Raw genomic sequence first — 21090 nt, forward strand, 5'->3', positions numbered from 1 at the left:
GCCTTGGTTTTTATCAGCCGCCAGACAGATCTCGAATACCAGTAAGCTCAAACAGAGGTGGCAGTTGAGTTTGAGACACAGACGTATCATACGCCAATCGCGATTCTAATGTTCGAAACCGTGTGCCAGCTGCCGGCACATTGAATTACGGAGATCAGAGCTAACAGCTGGACACACAGGGATGAGAATCCGTGGTCTTATGTAACATCACTTACAGTATTCAACGAAAAACTGTGACGCTGTACAGGAGGAGAGTCCTCTGTGACATTAATAAAGCATTCAATGGTTAGTGTTTAGCAGTTATTTGCCAATAGTGCCACTATGCTCCCAAGACTATTTGTTTTGTCTAAAATCCACTTGTTTTTGCTTTGCATTTTGGGCTGATAACAGCCTCAAAGAGCATAACTGAATTAAAGATGACTTGAAAGTGCAAGGACAAATTTTAAGGATAAATTTGTCAGATGTTATTATTAATGCATTGCAATATTATTTACATAAAGTTACGCGACTACAAAGTCTATTATATGGCTTTGGAAAACTTGGAATATAGTGCATGATTTGTTTGGACTACACTTAAGGTAGTTTTATGATCATTTTTCAAGTACTATTTGGAGCTTTGACAGCCCCTTATCCCAACCCACTTTTGAATTCTATGGAATAAAACAGAGTGAACCTAAACCAGAACTTCTCCTTTTGTGTTCTACAGAAGAAAGAACGTCATAGGGGTTTAAGAAATCATGAGGGTGAGTAAACAATAAAAATTTTCATTTTTGGCTGAACAAACCCAAATTACAAGGACCTTGGATATCTAATACAGAGGTTGTACAAGATATAATAAACCTTACTGACTGATAATTATTGTGAAGGGCAGCAAAGACTTGGAGTTTTGTTCTTTAAGTTGCTAAATACTAAATTACTAAACTAACTAAATATTAACAAATACTAGAGTCAGTTGCCTTTAGCCAGCAATGAAATGCTGTATCTATGTCTCATGCTGCAGTTCTTAGGCCTAATCAAAGAACAAGGAGGAACAGGAAATACATTTTCTAGGAAGAGCTCAACGGAATTAGCAGCAACATTTATCAATGGGTAACGGACGCTGACACACCCGAAGCAACACCCACATTCCTTTGTCATGTGGCACAGAAAGCCACATCATCACTAGCTACTAAGCAAGAATTATGAAAGAAAAAAAATTAAATAAAAATAAAACCAAATTATATAAAATATATATATTTTTAAATATAGTAAATAAGCTATTTTCATGGCAGTTAAAAATTAGGTACAAATTATTATTACCGGTACATATTTTAAAAAGGAGATAAGGGATAAACAGACAATTTATAGAAATATAAAATTAATTTACATGCAAAAATAAAAAATTGTAAATACAAAATATTGCTACTGAGGGAAATGTAGCCTGCTCACGAACATTTCTGTGACCTTTCTTACTGCATTTCAAAGATGACATCACACATGATGACATCACTGGTGAGCAGGCGGTGCTGATTGGCTAAGGGGAAACTCTGCCATTCCAAGCTCTCATAACGCAATGAGAGACTGTGAAGCAAACGTAAGTGAAAGAGCACTCTCTGCTGTAGCGTCAGCCTTAGGCCAAGCGTGATTCATCCACAGCATGTACCTGCTGTTTGCTTCAGTGTCGTCACAGACATGCCCAGAAACTAACCCTCTTTCCCACTAGGTAGTTCATCACTGTCCAGTCTCCAAGAATATGCTGCGTAGCTCGAGAAACGGCTATTCGAAAATAGCTGGCCAGTCCCTTCCACAGAAATCTCTGGTATGTGCATGGATGCGATATTGATTTTATCCTGGCAAGGAATTTAAATCAATAATTGCTAGGTGGTACAAGGAAAGCTGCTCTTTTTGTACCAGAAATAATTCAGTTCAGAGAAAGATATTGAAGGTGACTATTCATTTTAAACATTAAGTCAGATATGCGCAGGATCTGATATGCACTACAGGTCAAAAGTTTGGATATGCATACTCATTGTTTATTAATTCCTAGAATAACACACTATTATTTGATCTTGTATCCAACTTGACAATGAAAAATAAAGCATTTAAAGCATTTGAGCATAAACTTTTCAAATGATTAGATGAAATTTCAATCAAGTGTGTTTACAGCATGGTAAACTCAAATAGTTGGCAATGGCATGTGTTCAATGACATAGAAAACCAAATGGAATTATCAAGCGTTTTTTTGAAAGCATTGACAATCTCTCCCCTCTCTGCTGGAGTATAATTGACTTCCCATTTTAGACTGTTTATTTTACAGTGGTTAGATAAAGATCAGTACTGTGAACTTTACCAGTGAGTTAGCAAACTAAAGACAACACACGAGAGATGATGGTATGAACAACAGATGAAGAAAGAGACAGACGTTAGCCGAATCATGGCAGTTTTTCTTCAAACAAAAAAATTCAGATGCAAAGTAAGGGGCCGTTCACACAGAATGCGTTTTTCCATTCCTTTTTTTCCTATGTGAACAATATATTTGGACAAAGTAACATGGCAAGTGTGCATGCAGCTACACCTACATTGAGCTAACTTGCATAACATGGTCCCATTAGGACATTAAACTTGCCTCCCCGCTGGCACTTTCACTGGCCACCAGCCATCACTAGTGTGGTATTCCACATTAAACCTTAAGAACAACCACAGACACTTGACTTGACAAGGTTAACTTGAACGGTTGCTCTGTTATGCTGACCTAGACTACTTTTGAAGTGTTCATGCTTTTAGCACATTTTGATGGCCGAGCTTTGCTTTCACAAATCAGGGCAAGTGAGAAAAATGTGTAAAACGTGAAGTGTCAAGAGCTTCTTTGGGTTTGAGCAGATAAATTCAGCACGTCATTTAAAATCATGACTTTTTAAAGCTGTCAGCACATTTTTTTCCTCCAACCTCCTGTGCTCATTTAACCCCTTTCCTTCACCATCCAGGGAAATATGGCGCCTTGCTCAGCACAAACCCCTTGTGCCTTATGATAGCAGGAGGCTCGGGGAAGGATACACAATATGCTGAGGCTTGCACAACACTGCCATCGTCCTCCATAACAGGAAGCTGGGACCCATTGTGTAGAAAGCTAAATCAACATATTAAGAGCTGTGACCATATGACCAAAGGTGACATGTGACCAGCCTAGCAGGTTCATTCTGGACAGCAGAGCGGGAAGTGAACGGGAAAGGGAATAGAAGGAATGAATCCTCTCCGCAAAGAAATCCGAGTTCAGCCAGTGCTGAGCAGTTCAAAATGGATAATGGATCTCCAGCTACATGAGACAGTCATGTGTGATCAGCAGGGTAGAGTTCAAAGATCAAATGCATTCACAAGGCTTTAAGGTAACGTATTAAACAGCATCACATAAAACACACGAAATCCATCTGAAGATCACCTGACTTGCTCCCGTATAATGCTTATGTTACTCTTAAAACCAGAGTAATTTACTCAGGTGATCTGCAACATTAAAATCAATGCACTACAGGTTATGAGAAACAACTAGGCTAACTTTCTGCATTGCACTGATAAGCAGTGCTAATGTGCATGGCCATGCATCCAGCATTCAGTGAGTTAAGGATTTTATACATTGCATTCGTTTGAAACAGTCATTGCCTGGTTTTTAGTTTGCATTGCTTAGGTAAGGCAATTGCAAAGAGATAAGTCGAAGAACATCTTACATATAGACCTACTGCCCTTGTATACATGAAATCATCTGGTAGTAAACTACGTTCGCATTTAAACTGCAGGTCTTGAAGCCCAATTCCGATTTGTTGTCTAAATCCGATTTTTTTTAAGTCAGCTTTTAAAAGTGACCCATATCCAATATCTGCATTTACACTTGGCGAAACAACCCAAGGTAGACATACTGACCCGAAAAGGCTTAGGCCAGAAAAGAAGTAAAAATGGTACAACTTGCAATGGACGCAGACAAAATAATACAAGCTTTTGCTCTCCGCACTAGGGCTGTGCAATTAATTGAATTTCGATTTTAGCTCCCAACGATCACCAAAATAGTACAGTCGAGTAAAAACGATTATTTTGCCATGTTCTGTTTTGAAAGAACGCTCTAATTTTGTCTTGTGTTCTGAATGATACGCGCATATCCACCCCTCCCGAAGCGTAAACTCTCTCAGCTTGAATGTTTAAACTGATAAGAATTAAAAAGAAGTTAAAAAAATTGACTTTAGTTACGATGCAATGCTGGCCCGATTGTGCAAGTGACAATTCCGTCACGTCCTGACTCCAAAACGCGAGAGTGTAGTTTCGACGCTGCCTTGTCCAACCCATTTTGAGAGACGAGAGAGAGAAGACGCAGCACTGCTGAACACTCACGCGGTTTGTGAAATTGCGTCTTGGAGATCATTTTAAAAAGATTGATTTGATTTTATAATCTGTGTGGATTAATTTAGGCTACTCATACAATCTACATGCTAAACTGAATCAATGTTTGCTGGGGAATTTTCCGCATTATAAGTGATTATATAGACCTTCCGGGAATTATTAAAATACTCATTTAAGTAACTTATTATCTGTTATATTATTTATTTTAATAGTTCAAAAAGCACAATCAATGTTCAAATTTCGATTTTTTAAGAATTGTTGACAGGTGTCTTTTTAATAAATGCAACACGTTCCCAAAGTCATGTGAAATAATCGCGTTACATAATCGTGATTTCAATACTGACCAAAATAATCGTGATTATGATTTTTTCCATAATCGAGCAGCTCTACTCCGCACCATCTTAAAAGGTCGGCAAAACATTGGTCACTTAAGACGAAAAAAAAGAAAAAGAGGAGAGCCCTTGTTGCAGACTGAGCATTGAAAAGAGTCATGTGATCGCAGTTGGGGTCCACCTGATGTCCGACTCGTATTGACGGGAATATCCGATCGGTCCGCTTACATGGCAGACACAAATGCATGTATCCGATTCATATCAGATTGGTTTTCCACATATGAACGAGGCTTGAAGCCGATCGGAGGATATCAGAATCCACGTGCTTTTTCCTGCTTACCATTGGTCATATCCGATCCGTGCCACATTGGAGGAAAAAAAAAATTGGAATTGGGTCACTTGAACCATGTAATGTAAATGAGGCCTCAATAATTTATACAGAAAATGTCAGTTTCGGTGACTAGACATCAGTTCTGCAAACATTAACATCATACTTTATACTTTTAATTGCATCTAACTGTTGTGCCTCAGATTTCAGCAAACCGAAATAAGCAGCTCTACGATTCGGACTACATGAGCAGGTTGTCTTTATGAAACTGATCCTATTCCTACTGACTCCTGTTGTACTCTTACCACTTCACTGGAAAAGTGCTGTTCCACATTTGCATTTCATGAAGTGAAAATTCCACCTGAGGACTTCAGGCTCTTTTTGGTCCATTATGCTCTTTGCTTTTTTTTTTACACTACTCACCTTGCGATCAGTATCCCAAAATCTGACAAAATTTGACAGGATATATAGAATGGCATGCATTTCAATCAGTCTGCCATCAAAATCCTGTTTGGTGCCAGTTGGATACTACAATTTTTCTACAATAAATAATCAGTCAATAGCCAAAGTTTGCCACATTAATGACATTTAATCGTATCTAAACGGGTGGTTCTCATCCAAAATAAGCTGTGATGTGGACCAGACCTACACAAAACTATGATAAAATGACACTCACAGACTGTTACAGGCCTGACACTGCAAATATGATGTTAAACAATATCTAATTGATCTAGCAGTAGGATTGTTGGTCATAATAAGGCCCAAGTTCAAGGACACAGAAGCAATACATATTTTAAAAAAATACCAAAATACACTCAAAACGAGACAATGGGTTAAGTTGCATTAAAAGTATAATTAGTGACCAAAATGAGTTACACCAATTCATTAACTGACTGAGAGCCTCAACTGAGATAGTATAAACAGATAAGAAGTGACAGCAAAGCAATGTATGATTTCATTGTAAAATAATGAACGGTTGCAGAGGTATCATGGGACCACACACACGTCTATAGGTGGGGCACTTAACACCTGCTACCAGGTAATCTCGACACCTCAAACATAAACCTGTCTTATTACATTATAATAGGCCAAGGAACCGTGTATAAAACAAGACGGAATATCTTCGATCATATACAGTGAGTCATTTCAACAAATAAAAGAGTCTGTTTATTTTAAGTTTTCCTCAGTAGATGTTTTATATATATATATATATATATATATATATATATATATATATATATATATATATATATACACACACACACACACATATATATATATATATATATACATACATACAGTACACACACAAGGACAAAACCAGAGGCCAAGACAGCTGACTAGTGTAGATAAGCCCTGTGACTACAAATCTCAATATATTCTCAATACAATCACTTTAATCTTCCTGCCATAAATCATTTCCAAGCTACGTTATAGTTTCAATACACTAAATTCGCCAAACCCCTGTGAATGTTCGAAGAATTATGACCAAAAAGGATGTCTGGGAAGGCAGATGACTAGATTGATTGTGTGTGTGTGTGTGTGTGTGTGTGTGTGTGTGTGTGTGTGTGTGTGTCACAACCAGTATTTAATATTCAGCAGGATAACACCGACCGTAGCTAAGCTAACTCCCTTGCTACTTACTACAGCTACTGGTGGGAGGTCATATTCATCAGGGAATGGGTTACTACGTCTGTTCATTTAAAAAAAAAACACACTGACGTTTTCACTACAATCGCATAATAAAATAAACGAGACCCTCATTTTAAGATGTTTCAAAGTCCTTACCTGCAGGTGCTCCTGGAATCTGATGGGCAGGATTTGAGCCATGATGATGGTGGTTTCTCTTCGCTTTCCTCTCTAATTCCTGCTATTATTTCTGCCTAATCTAAACTACTCCAGAGCCGAGAATGAATGGAGGTGGTCTTGTGTATTTTGGGGGGGCAGATGAACCGGGAATGTGTTAGGTTTCTCTAGTCGCCCGTTGAATGTAAATGAGGCGCTTCAACTCCAGAATGTCAACCGCCGCTGAGAGGAACTCTAGAAACCTGCAATGGCGGCGGAACCCGTCCGGTGGAGAAACGCACCGGAAAGAGACGTAGATCTCAATGGAGGCGGAGGGATACGAGCACTGCGGAGAAGAGGGATTCTAGTTTGTTTGACTATAAAATGTTAGTAATATACATGTAGGGATATTGTGAATGTGTTATACGTATTTTTTTTTAACATGGGAGAACTTAATAAGATAAGTTTGAGCGTAAAGGCTGAGGGTACTAGTTCTTTGCGAATCGCCCTTTGCTTTTTGCCACATCATTCGTCCTCGTGAATTGACGTCAGTTCCGATATTATTTCTTATGTTTTATTTGTATATTACAGGCAGGGGCGTTTTTCTAGGCTATCATCAGTACTGGGGAACGGTAGCCTACTTAAAGTGTTTGCGTGTATTTAGTAATGTTTTGATAGTCTTTTGGTAGGAAAATGCAGTACAGAGTCGTTTTCAATGCAGGTGTTGAACTTAATAAAGATATTCTTCATCGCAGGCCATTTAACAGAATGATTCATTTGCAGGTTTGTAAATAAATCGCTATTATTTCTTCACTGTGTTCAACGTATCTCATGTTTTGCTGAGTGAAAACCCACTCCGAACGATTCAGTGTACGAGATATGTCCGAATCATTAAAACTGAATGGCGCTGTTTCGGTTTGCCGAATTGAACAAAATTATAGAAAAGAACCGACTCAAGAGAATGATTCATTTGCTAATCGGGTGGCGCTAGTTTTAGAAAATTAGGTTGGAGAACATGTTTTATTTACTTGACTGCCAAGATTATATTTATTATTTGTAATACGTGCATTTGTTTTTGCAAGTGCAAGCATATAAAAACAGCAAATTAGTTCAAATATTATAATTGAATTATAATAATAATTGAAAAATGCGTACATTATATATATATATATATAAAATCACACACAATCGTTCATTAATCTACCATAAATTTGCATAGAAAATGTTTAATTATAAATCTTGTTATTCCAGAAAGTGGATTGGTGCAGTAGAAAACACTTTAATGTGATATTTTGGAGCGCTAATAACTAATTAAACAATTATGACAATAATGCACTGTGATAGCAAACGGTTTTCCCAAGCACCTGGTGCATATTTGATGCACACTATTGTAATGTGTAACAGACAAGGGTGTGGGAAAAAAATTAAATTAATTTGTTGGTCAATTCCTTTCGAGTCTGTAATGGTGGGGATGATGGCCATGAATTTTAGTCATTTCCTCTTAAACTTGGTCAGAGTTTGTGAACAGTTAGCTCCGCTCAGAGGAAGGTGTGGCCAGCATAGTGAACTTGTTGATCCGAGTTGTAAAAACACATCTGTACTACTTGTGTCAATATAAAATTCCATACACCACAAAATAAAGAAGCACTGCTTGAGGAAATTAGCTTAAAATAACTAAGTACTATAAAACAATACTGCAGTTCTATGCTATTTAGAGAACAAGTTAAATATATTGTACACCTAGACTCTCTGTTCCCTATTTAAAGATAAAGTTCAATTTTATTTCGTACTGCCACCTAGTGTTTTTATAACAAAACTACAAAAACAACAGTTACATCAAATAACCAAAACCATTTTATATTACTTGAAAATGTTTTTTAATGTTATCCATAATTTAAGTGGTCTAAGCAATACATAATACTTAACTGTGAATAAATAAAACATTTGGTCACTGAAACTATGACAAAAAAAACAACATGATTTAAAGTGTTATCAAATTATCCCATATAACATAAATACAGCACATATTTCATTACCATTAAAATTGAAATACTTGAAATATTCCTAATCCAATATGTACGAAGTTTACCATATACATGTTCTATTACAAATAATCTAAAGTGCAAACAGTTACGGTTATCTTTCTTTAAAAAATAGACCAGTCACAAATTCAAAAAACAGTGTGACAGAACTACAAAAATACACTTTTAAAAAATTTGGTCAGTCATCTTAGTGGTAACTTCAAAAAAACACTTTTCAATGGAACACCCCTCACATTGACACCAATGAACTAACATACTGTAGTAACAGTGGTCACTGAAGCTGGTGTACAAGGTTGGAAGGGCTGCCCCAGTAGCCATGCTTGCTGCGGTAACCCTGTTGGACCCAGCTGTGCGGTTTAAAGGAATGGTTGGGTCTGCAAGGGGGGCGGATCATGTAGTGTGGGCGCTGAGGGTAATGCCCTTTCCCTGGGCCGAATTTCTTTCTTGGTAGAGGATTCCATACTGGGGCACTGGCATATACAAGCTTTACAAAAGAAAGAGAAGACAAGAAATTGATAGAAACAATGGTTACATACATGTGCTTTATATTTCACTGATAAAAGTGAAATTTCCCCTCAAAAGACTACAATTCATCCAAATAGCTCCATTTTTAATTAAATGTACAGACAAATTTGGTAATTTTTTATTTTTATTTATTTTAAATCTGCAATTAGATTATTTTCCAAAATCATTTAGCTCTATGTGCCACAAAGTGGTGAGCCATGACCAATCTTTGCTTGGCAAGACTGAGGTGCTCCCTTTATACCCAAACACGATATCCTCGCCTATTACCAGTTCACCTGCTTATGACTGTTTCAAAAACAGTTTACAGAGTTCCCACACCTTGGTTAACTTCAAATTCAAGGACCTTTCAAGGACTTTCCAGGTCCAATACACTCAAATTCAAGGACTTAATGTGGGGACACATTTGCTGTGTCCAACAACAAACGCTGAGGTACCATCGTAGTAATTTTGTGAGTGTGTGAACGTCATGGCATGATGGCAACATTCAACACAAAGTACCTCACGCAGGAAACACTTAACGTAACGAGTAAATACGCGTAACTAACGTAAATCAAGCAAGCTAGTATGCATAGACCACGAAGTGTTGGCGAAATAACACATTAGCGGACCGGAGGGAATTATATGGAATTTTTTCCAGAAAACTTCTTGCACAAAATAAATTCAAGCACTTTCAAGGACCTGTATGTTTATTTTCAAAACTTTCCAGGGCCTTGATTTTTTTTTTCCAGATTCACAAACTTTCAAGGATTTCAAGGACTTGTGGGAACCCTGAGTTTAACTTGGATATTTTACATTTATGCATTTGGCAGACGCTTTTATCCAAAGCGATTTACATTGCATTATCCTATACATTTATACATAGGTATGTGCAATCCCCTGGGATCGAACCACTGAGCTACAGGAAAGCTTTATAAGCTTATCACTTTTATTTTGCATCTGTCCCAACTTTTTTGGAGTGTGTTGCAGCCATCAAAATTTGTTTATATTTACAAATACAATTAAGTTGTTCAGTGAAAACATTGGAAATCTTTTCTTTGAACTTTTGTCAGTTAAATAAAGTTGAAAGATAATTAACAAAATTTCTTGTTTTTATTGCATTTTACAAAATGTCCCAACTTTTCAGGATTAAGATTAGTAGAAGACAGTCCATATAAATAAATAGGATTAATAACCTACAATACCGTTCAGTGAGTTTTAATTAATACTTCTACTCAGCAAGCATGGGCGGCGCTAGGGAGGGGCTAGCAGGTGCTTCAGCACCCCCAAGAAAGACCAAAGCACCCCCAAAAATAATTTCTGGAAACAGTTATATTCAGGCTGTATTCTATGGAACCCCTGAACCGTATGGTGAAGAAGAAAAAAGGAAAACTTATCTTGTTATTTCGAGATATTAAGTAGTTATTTCAACAAAATATCTTGTTATTTCGACATAATATCTGGTTATTTCGACATAATATCTGTTATTTCGACATAATATCTGTTATTTCGACATAAAGGGAAATTAAGCGTTCTTATAATGGTTTTCTATGGGAGGAAAATGCTTAACGTGTAGTATAGCCTACACGTTGCGTTCATATTCTGGGCTCATCTGATTTTTTGTACATAGTATGGCCTACTTTATTATGATTTTAGTATCATAATGATTAATAAATGCACGCACAATTATCCGTTAACTTAATAAATGTTGCAGATCTCTTTTACTATGCACAAACAAATGCCTTTCAACTTATTTGTGCAAAATTCTGAATTAAATGAATGTGCAGCAATTTGTACAAATAGAGAGTCTGTGGGCCTACTATACATGTTGTAGCCAATAATTAAATTAGCACACTTAGTTTCATATTTGTTAAAATATTATTTCTTCTAAACATATTTTTTCATCTATGTTGATTATGAAAAGTGAACAGCATGATAGGATGCACAATATATCGGGAGACATGGAGTGGGCCAGACATGAATTTGACCACTTCATTAAGTTTTGTTTTGTAGAAAACCTTTCTTTAAAGTGAATTTTGTTTTGTATAAATTGAAATTTTGTATAAGAAGCAAATATTAGGGATGTCCCGATACCACTTTTTGCAGAACGAGTCCGATACCGATACTGTAATTTTTGGTACTCGCCGATACCGATACCGTAACCGATACCTGAATTTTCACTGCATTTGTAATTTTTAAATGTATTAGTAGATAAACCAAAAGATTATAAATCATATTAGTTGGCTTAATTTGTTCATCAAATATATATATTTCTTTCAGTTATTTTCATGCTTAATTAAGCCTGCTAAAATGCATTGTATGAGCTTCTGTAAGCCTACTGTCACTGTTCATTCTATTGCTCTATCATATTTTATCTTTCATTTAATAGCACAGCACATATTTAGAGCTGCTTCAGCAGGGCTCAGTGCTGAGGACTGGGTCAGCGGTTCAAATGTTTGTCAAAACCAGTGATATATCAATTATTTAATCCAATTTTGATACTACAACAAAAACTAGCAGCCTAATTAATGTGAATTTAAAACAAGTAAGCAGTCAGTAACAAAATAAAAACAAACAATCGAATTACAAATAGGACAAATATATACAATATAGAACAAAGAAAGGCTACAAATGAAATAAACAGTGTTTTTAGAGTTTTTCGGGTATCTAACAGTACAGAAATTTGAATAAAGTAATCAAATGTGAAAAAAGCATATTCATTACTGTATGAATTATATATAGATGGATATTTTCTAAAGTTGAAAAGGGTAGCCTATTTAGTCAAGAGCAGTGAGTATTTATTTCTCCTTTGTTTGATTAGCATTAAAACACAGAAGCAGGTTTATCAAACTGCTGCCCCTTTAAGACCGAACGCACAGACCGCACTTGAACATGCTACGTTCATTTGAGATATAACCGACTTTGTTTACTATAGGATACTCACCAAGATGGGCGTTATTACATTGTGTGTGAATTCGTCCGTACAAGCGCAAGACGTGAAAGACAATTTAATTCAGTATTCGCGCTGAGACGCTGGTTTGTGGGGCGCGCGCTTCGGATGTTTGCGTTCATGAAACTTCTTAACCTGCACACGTCCTGTAATAACGTAGGGAACCACTCGTTATACTTCAGTCAGGTAACAGTTCATGTTTTACTTTACTTAGGCTACATATACGATTTAGTTTTCATCCAAATAACATGTGCTGAGTGAACGATCAGCAATCAAGAGCATTCAACAGAAGTGCGCTCGCTCTCTCGCTCTCTCTCTGTCTCTCTCTCTCGTCAGTTAACGTTAATAATAAGCTAAAGCGACATGCCTCGTTTAATTTCGTTGCCATTGACATCCGACTGAACAAACTTTCCACTGATGTCTCGTCTGTTTAAACTAAGGCATGTGCTCGACCAGCTCGCGCGTCTATGCCTCAGTTCACCTCGACAAAGCACTCGCGGCGGCCAGTTTCGTTTCGCAAAATGGACGTGGTATCGGTGCGTGGTATCGGCGAATTTTTATGAGTACGAGTACGAGTATTTGAGGACAGTATCGGCCCGATCCCCGATGCCAGTATCGGTATCGGGCCATCCCTAGCAAATATAGCAGCCAATATAATCATGACATGGAGGCGCCGGCGCGGTCACTTGCATTGCACGTTAACTGGAGCGCATCTCATCATAAATTAACCGAAACTCAGCGTATGCCTCACAGACATGAGAAATATATCTATAGTAAGCTTGAAATGTCTTTAAACAAAACAATTCAAAAAGAAATAGGCTACTCTCTGATTATGTATTCCATTATGTGCATTTCACTCTATAGGCGCATTCACTACGGAGATGGCGATCGTCAACTTCATCTTTGCAGCCGACACTGACACAGAAAACACTAGTTTAATAATAAAATCAATGCACGCGTTGTCGCCGGATTTACAAATGCACATCTTGCTTGTTGCACACACATGTCAAAATAACATTATTAATAATAAATAATAAATCTTTAAGAATATTTGATTGAATGCTGAATGTTGTGTTTGTTCAATTTAATAAAATTAAAACTTTAATTGTGATAATTAAATAATTGAATATAAAATATTGAGTGGCCAAGTTTTGCTCATTTATTAATAGTATTTATATATAGGATATAGCGCAGCTCCCCCTGTCAATGATCTAGCACCCCCTCAGCACCTGCATTAAAAATTATCTGGCGCCACCCCTGTCAGCAAGGTACATTAAATTGCTGATATTTATGTTACAAAAGATATCAATTTAAAATAAATGCTATTCTTTTGGACTTTATATTTATAAGAATCCTAACACACAAAAAAGTTTCCACCAAAGTATTAAGCACAACTGTTTTCAACACTGAAAATAATAAGAAATGTTCTTGAGCACCAAATCAATATTAGAATGATGTCTGAAGGATCATGAGACATTGAAGACTGGAGTAATGATGCTGAAAATTCAGCTTACCCATCGTAAGAATAATTTCACATTTTTAAATATAACAAAAAAATATTTTAAATTATAATAATATAATAACAATAAAATAATATTTCACAATATTAATATTTTTAATTATTCATTTTTGATCAAACAAATGTCACTTAGTAAGCAAACTTCTTTCAGGAAAAAAAACATACCAACCCCAAAATGTTGAACAGTACTGTGCCTATGGCAATCAAGGCAATACAAATACATTTAGGACATTGTACCTGGTATGGAGAGTGGTTGTAGAGAGGTGGGTTGTACTGGAGCTCTCTGCATGTGGTGTCCTCATCCGAGGAAGATCCGGAGTGGTAATCCGACGTGACCCTCTCCACAGCGCTCGTCACTTTCTTTGTCACATCCTCTTTATCATCATCGTCATCGCTTGAGAAGGTGGCCACAGTGAAACCATGATTCCTCTCGCCATACCTGCAACCATTTCAGAAGTAAAGATTTCTTTCATATTTGAGCAACATACAGTACAGTTGCAAAGAAATAGAAAAACTCACCTACAGCACACCTCTCCAGGGTCGACCCAAAGCGTGAGTTCCTTAGGCAGACCAAGGTCTTTGTACTGCACTCCACTCTCAGCACATGCTCTGAGCAATTCAGCATCCTCTTTATGGAAGCGGTTCACTCTGATGCACCTGCACAGGATACATTTATAGCTCATTTTAACATCACATGAAGCATGACATGCATCCTGAACATCTGACTAGATGTGAATCTAAAGAACATGGGAACTAGGATGTCACTGCACAGTACTGCTTATCAGACTGCTGTACCTGAATGCTTGGCCCTTGCTGGGGTTGTCTAGATACCAATGACCCTTGTACTTCTCCTGTAGTGCTACAGTTAACCGCTCCACAAACAGGTCCAACTTGTCTGCTTCCAACTTCTCAGCCTTCTTTATCAACCGCTTCAAGAAAAACACCACCGCTGCTATTTCTTTCTTCATCGTTAGCTGTTCAGCTGAAATTCAGGTCCAACTTCTGTGAATGTAAAGAGACTTGATTAAATATTAAAGATAAATAAATACCACAACAACACCCTGTGATAATGCATTTTCTTGAATATAAAATAAATTAACCAAAACATGACTTTCAATTAAAGAAATGAATAATATATATATATATATATATATATATATATATATATTTTTTTTTTTTTTTTTTGAATTGTTATAAAATAATACAATAAATTATTACGCAACCATTTAAAGGTTTGGGGTCAGAATTTTTTTTTAGAATAATACAATTAAAATAATTAATAGTAATAATAAGAATAATTCAAATAGCCTAAAACATTTTTTTTTTATTCAGCAAGGATGCATTTCATTGACAGTACAGACATTTTTAATGTTACAAAAGATTTTCTGAATATTATTCATCAAAGAAACCCCAAAAAGTGTTACAATTTCAACAAAAATATTAAAGGGATAGTTCACTTTGAAATTAAATTTTGGTATGTTTTAGCTTACCTCAAGGGCATCCAAGATGTAGGTGTCTTTTTTTCCGCAGTAGTTTCAATTTTGATATTTTTAGGTCAAACCGTTCTTGTCTGTCAGTCATAATGCAGGTCTATGGTCACTTGTCTCAAACAGCATGCACAGTGCACAGCATGCACAGTGATCTGAGAGCGCGGGCGGGTATAGATATATACAATAGATGTCCCCTTGGCTACTGCGAAACCGTAGCCAAGGCGACATCTATTGTATATATCTATACCCGCCCGCGCTCTCAGATCACTTGGACATGGCTGAGTTCAAGAGGTAAAAACGATATAAAAACTGTTCGTTTTCTCACACAAACCGCTCGTTTCGTGTCTTAGGCCATCAATGTGTACTTACGATGGGGAATTGTTTAATTTGGACGACGGGGAATTGTTTTAATTTGGACTCTGTGCATGCTCTTTGAGACAGTGACCATCGACCTGCATTATATGACTGACAGACAAGAACGGTTTGACCTAAAAATATCAAAATTGAAACTACTGCGGAAAAAAAGACACCTACATCTTGGATGCCCTTGAGGTAAGCTAAAACATACCAAAATTTAATTTCAAAGTGAACTATCCCTTTAAGCAGCACAACCATTTTCATCATTGATCATAAGAAATATTTCTTGAGCACCAAATCAGCATATTAGAATGATTTCTGAAAGATCATGTGACACTGAAGACTGGAGTGACTATGCTGAAAATTCACAGGAATAAATTACAGCTACAAAATATATTAAAAGATAAGTTATTTTAAATTATAATATTTGACAATAACACTATTTTACCAGATTTATCAAATAAATGCAGCCAGATATAAAAAAATAAAAAAAATCTTACTGACCCTCATCTTTTGATTATTAATGTCATTTTGTATTTATTAAATAAACTAGAAACTTGTTGCACTCCAAATGGATAAGAAATCCTTTTTTTTTTATTAAATGATTAAACAATAAAACATTTGAGTATTATTATTAACAATGAACATTAATGGGAGTTAACTCCAATAAATAAGGAGTCTTTTTTTTTTTTTTAAGACTTCCAATAACGTTAACTGTTAGGTCAGGTTTCTTTCTAAACAATCAATCCATCAACATCAATCCACGCATGTCCCAGAAACATAAGCTCCAAGATGTTGGCTGTCTATGAACACAAACCCCGGTTAGAGACCGAGCAAGTGATTAACACAAAGCCGGTCAGACGGCGGGACAGAACAGCAGGAAGGCGCGCTAATACGTTTGAAAAACAAGACCATGACAGAAATGACCATTCGTTTATGGAACTTAATAGCATCACCTCAATCTTATTTTCTAGTCTGCATTACATTTTTATCATTATTGTATACTTTTAATTTCCAGAGTTGTAGTTTAATTTACCAAATATTATCTAGACTCTAGAAAAACAAACGTCATATTTATAAAAAAAAACCAAAAAAAACCCCACCTTAATCAGTCTCCAATGTGTGTGTGTGTGTGTATAATAAATAAATAAATAATATATATATAAAACACATTTCTATATATTTTTATTAAACGTATTTTAAAATACTAAATAGAAAAACTTATTTTACCGGTAGTTTCCCAACTGGACTTCAATTAGTAACACGAGCTAACGGCAGCGATCTTATTTAAATGTCATATTAAAACTATACTCCTTTTCCATTTTTAATAAATATTGAAATAATTATTACAAACTGAATCCAGCTAACGTTAACGTTAACTGTAGCCTAGCCGAGGTTAACGTGGCCTCGATTCCATTTTCAGTTGGCTTTTCCGACAGTTTCCTTTAAAAAAAATAATTTCAAATTATTTTATGTAATATTTGGAGCTTATAAACATTTTACTTTTATGCGAGTTCGCTACATCACTACAAACAGATATACTGACCGTGTTTTCCTTTCATCCACATGTGGCCACAACTCCTGCTGTCCGCCTGGCGCACAACACACACTTCCAGATCTGCTCCGCGCGAATACGGGTGACGTGACTTTGTCTTGTGCGCATGCTTACAGGAAATGATTCATGAGTCGATTCTTTTGATTCACGAAACAAATGATTCATTGATTGGCAGAGTGTGGAGAAGAAGAGCTGAGCAGCACACATGTAAATGGATGCAGGGTGGAAGTTTCTTTTCTTTTAATCAAATGAATTAAAACAAGTATGCATATTTCTTCTTTTTTTGGGGGAACAGATATGATCAAGTAAAGGCTGGTGTCCTGTCACATGACAATGAGAACTGTGGGCAGTTTTATAAATGGACAATGGCGCCATCTAGCTTGCAAAGTGGTGCTTGCTTGATGAACTGATAAACTCGTGATAGGGTCTCTGTGTTGTGAAAAAAATGACCTAATATCCACTCAGAATGACTTTTGCTACTTTTAATTTCAACATGAGCAGCACATGTTGTCGGAAGGGAAATAGCTATATCAGGGTATCCACTGCAGTCATAACGAAAGCGCAAAACTTGTGTGGCATGTCAACAGGAAATACCTATCAGGATGTAGCTCTTACCTCACTTCACACTTCACAAGGACAGAATAATATTGCAACCTGGATTGCAGGAAATTTAGAACTAAAAACATCATGCAGGGCTTAGGGTTATATATATATATATATATATATATATATATATATATATATATATATATATATATATATATATATATATATATATATATATATATATATAGGGGTTATTGAATTAAAAGAAAATGGAAATGGAAAAAAGAACAGTGGTGCTGGAGCTTCATGGGTTTTCAGACATTGGCAGGTTAAATTGAGTGATTTCACTGAGAACTTGCTAAAACTGGCTAAAAACTTGCTCCACCCCAGATAAAATCAGATTGACTAATATTGCTTGAGAAATAAAAATAAATAAATAAATGACACCAATCATGGTTTTAAACTGTATTTGCACAATGGCTCACTGGAATAACATGCTAGAACAATGGCTCACTGGAATAACATGCTAGAATAATCAGTATCGTGGAGGTGACTGTTAGTCGGATGATAATCACTCAGAGCTGAATACAGCACCTCAGTCTTCAGTTCAGAGTGCAGGATGAGCTCAGATGGGACACTGACCTCTACAGGCTGTTGACAGGATCTCATTGGACAACCTTTAGAAGAGATTATTGATGCAAAAAAATCTGATCAATGATGTTCATATTGATGAAAACACGAGGAAGGCTGTTGTGTTAGAGATAAAATCAATGACATACTCACACATTACTGTGATGATCAGGAGGACAAGAGTCAGCAGTGCAGAGGTGAACAAAACTATCCAAATATGACAGTCTATAAAATATGGGTATTGGAGGGTCATTATGTATTCTGATGTTTCTATACAGAATAAAAAGATGTATTTTGGTATTTTGTACTTTGGTATTTACTGCTATGTGCACCTCTGTTCTCATAACAGTCAGCAGGAGGCAGGTGGCGAATTATTGGTTGGCTCAGGGATGAGTGATTTACCCAACACGAGTAGTTTGTACAGTCAGAGACATTCAAATATGAATGGAAGGTGAATGATCCATCTGGGTTGGTTTTGTTAATGTTATATGTGAGAGAGACGTTCTGAAATCCTCCATTTCTCATCCACACCTGCTCTAGAGCGGAAGGGTAAAACCCCTCAGAGAGGCAAAGAATCGTGTGAAATCCATCCGATGCTCTTACATGTGACACGGACACCTTGGGGTTTGCTGTAGTAAATATAAGACTTATTAGTAAAAAACTCATGTATTAGGAGCAGATATTTGTCTCGGTTATATGATATACACTCAAGTCACTACGATTTGATTCTACTCATAATAAACTTACCAATCACTTGAACAAATGTTCCTTCTTCAACCAAAACCTCAGACGGAGGTGGTATGTTTTTTGTCACAACACATTTGTAAGTGCCAGTATAATTTATCTGCAGATTTGATATCTCAAATGACATTTCCTCAGTCTTTAGAATAAATCTAATGTGATCTTTACATAACTGATTTATCCATGAACTGTTACTCTTCATTAATGAACACAGTGTATTATTAGTTTTCAGTTCCACTGTGAAATTGTCAGTGTCACTTGATGGTTTGTATTTACAACTGATATTGACTGACTTTCCTCGATGAACAGTCTGAACCGAGGTGCCATTGAATTCTGAATGTCCAGCAATAACAACTGAAAAAGACAGGGCAGCAATAATAATAATAATGTTTTAGTTATCACTTCACTAGATTTAATTTAGAATAATATTTTTAAATAAAAATAATTATTTATAAATAAATATTTATATCAAATATAAATACTGTATAATATTTAAAATAAGATTTTCAAATTAAAATACCAACCAGACAGAATCATCCATACACATGTGGTCACAGAGTTACACTTTGATAACATCTAGAGAAAACAGAAAGTGGAATATTGATCACCCAGTTTTGAACAGAAGTAAACTATATATATAGCAGGGTAAACTTCTACTGGCTAGATGAAGAATGAAAGATCATAGCAAATATTATTTTTGCTTTTCCATTTTCCCCAACTGCAAAGAAAAGAAAAGAAAAGAAAAGAAAAGAAAAGAAAAGAAAAGAAAAGAAAAGAAAAGAAAAGAAAAGAAAAGAAAAGAAAAGAAAAGAAAAGAAAAGAAAAGAAAAGAAAAGAAAAGAAAAGAAAATAATTCGATTGCGTTTCCACGACTCTTCGACAGAATAACTGTAAAAAGTAAAAGAAAATCCCCCTAATTCAACTTAACGACTTAAGTTCAGTTGCTGATATTTAAGTATAATCAAACTGGAATTTTAATGAACTTTTTAAAAAATCTTGTCTAGTTATCTCTTAAAAACATAATTGAAGTTTGTTCAAATATTTTGATGAGTTAAAGTAATGGAAAAACATGTTATCATGAATTTTTAAGAACAAAAGAACAATAACTTTTCAAGAACAAAATACAGAAGAGAAAAAGATCAGTTACTCTTTCGCAATTTAGTGTCTGTGTAATATTACATAAAATATAGAGTTGTCAATGTACAAAATATATAAAAATAGATTTACAATGTTAATTATTTCAGAAATGCATCTAATTTGTAAACATGAGTTAATGCATTAGCTAATATTAACTAACAATGAGCAATATATATTTTTACAGCATTTGTTAACTTTTGTTAATGTTATTAACAAATTGTTTAATTATTTAAAAAAAAAATGTTCACAGTGGATTAACTAACAGATACAACTTTTGGTACTAAAAAATTTAAGTTTTGTTTTTAATTGTTAGTTCATGTTAACAATGAAATCTTAGTGTTATTAAAATATTTGGACAGAACACCACAATTGACCAATCAGACTTGAGAGCCACGAGAGCCCCGCAACAGTTTGTCTTTCCTCTAATTATACATTTGCAAGACTACATTTTTATATGAATTTGCTGTATAGCTCGCAAAATGGCACATATACAGAGCACTTTGGAGCAAAACAAGTATTGTTTCAGTTAAGTCAATAACAGTTTAAACAAAAGTAGATAAAAGTTAACAAATGAAGAGTTCAGATGCAAAAGCTTCTAAGTGCCATCTGAAATTTTCTTCTAGAATGATCATTTTTATAAAGCTTGTATATTTAAGTTAAGTAATTTCACTTAAATGACAATTAATAGGTAATTTGCATTGCCATTTAAGTGAAATTATTGAACTTAAATAATACGAGCTTGATAAAAATGATCATTCTAGAAAAAAAATTCAGACGGCACTTAGAGGCTTTTGCATCTGAACTCTTCAAATTCA

At 35.6% G+C, this 21090-nt stretch overlaps 3 protein-coding genes across 5 annotated transcripts in view; all 3 read right to left on the reverse strand.

Annotated features, from left to right (window-relative positions):
• The window catches only part of cltca (clathrin, heavy chain a (Hc)), a 36319-nt gene extending 29255 nt beyond the window's left edge, over positions 1–7064 (reverse strand). Inside the window, exon 1 of the mRNA XM_082157128.1 lies at positions 6811–7064. Coding sequence (XP_082013254.1) covers positions 6811–6852 — 42 coding nt within the window. The 5' untranslated portion in view covers positions 6853–7064. The remainder of the gene's footprint in view (positions 1–6810) is intronic.
• A 1673-nt stretch (positions 7065–8737) lies between these two features.
• On the reverse strand, positions 8738–17328 carry btg3 (B-cell translocation gene 3). The gene is made up of 5 exons (XM_082157229.1): positions 17213–17328; positions 14615–14821; positions 14339–14476; positions 14057–14258; positions 8738–9333 (listed from the first exon to the last, which is right to left on the reverse strand). Exons 2-5 carry the CDS (start codon positions 14785–14787, stop codon positions 9121–9123), a joined length of 726 nt encoding a protein of 241 aa, XP_082013355.1. The 5' UTR covers positions 14788–14821; positions 17213–17328; the 3' UTR covers positions 8738–9120.
• Positions 17329–18220: 892 nt separating this feature from the next.
• LOC309488806 (uncharacterized protein) lies at positions 18221–19729 on the reverse strand. Of its 3 annotated transcripts, XM_082157225.1 has the most exons (5): positions 19663–19729; positions 19145–19492; positions 18706–19026; positions 18551–18622; positions 18221–18444 (listed from the first exon to the last, which is right to left on the reverse strand). In XM_082157225.1, the coding sequence occupies exons 1-5, from the start codon at positions 19712–19714 to the stop codon at positions 18278–18280; spliced, it is 960 nt and encodes a 319-aa protein (XP_082013351.1). In that variant the 5' UTR covers positions 19715–19729; the 3' UTR covers positions 18221–18277. The 3 variants fall into 3 exon arrangements, 1 of the variants encoding a protein (XP_082013351.1); XR_014202275.1 differs by lacking the exon at positions 19663–19729 and having other exon boundaries at positions 18547–18622; positions 18730–19026; positions 19145–19549; XR_014202276.1 differs by lacking the exon at positions 19663–19729 and having other exon boundaries at positions 18730–19026; positions 19145–19536.
• Between the last annotated feature and the right edge of the window lie 1361 nt (positions 19730–21090).

Source organism: Leuciscus leuciscus (genome assembly GCF_965113295.1).
Source record: "Leuciscus leuciscus genome assembly, chromosome: 24".
NCBI lineage: Eukaryota > Metazoa > Chordata > Actinopteri > Cypriniformes > Leuciscidae > Leuciscus > Leuciscus leuciscus.

Bases quoted from the DNA above. Each gene is read 5' to 3' on its own strand.
- btg3 (XM_082157229.1), bottom strand. From the start codon at position 14,787: ATGAAGAAAGAAATAGCAGCGGTGGTGTTTTTCTTGAAGCGGTTGATA. The intron at 14,477-14,614 runs GTACAGCAGTCT...TATCCTGTGCAG, and splicing joins AGCAAGGGCCAAGCATTCAG to GTGCATCAGAGTGAACCGCT. The intron at 9,334-14,056 runs GTACAATGTCCT...TCTTTTGTAAAG, and splicing joins ACAACCACTCTCCATACCAG to CTTGTATATGCCAGTGCCCC.
- LOC309488806 (XM_082157225.1), bottom strand. From the start codon at position 19,714: ATGTTATCAAAGTGTAACTCTGTGACCACATGTGTATGGATGATTCTG. The intron at 19,027-19,144 runs GTAAGTTTATTA...TATTTACTACAG, and splicing joins AACATTTGTTCAAGTGATTG to CAAACCCCAAGGTGTCCGTG. The intron at 18,623-18,705 runs GTACAAAATACC...CATATTTTATAG, and splicing joins ACATAGCAGTAAATACCAAA to ACTGTCATATTTGGATAGTT.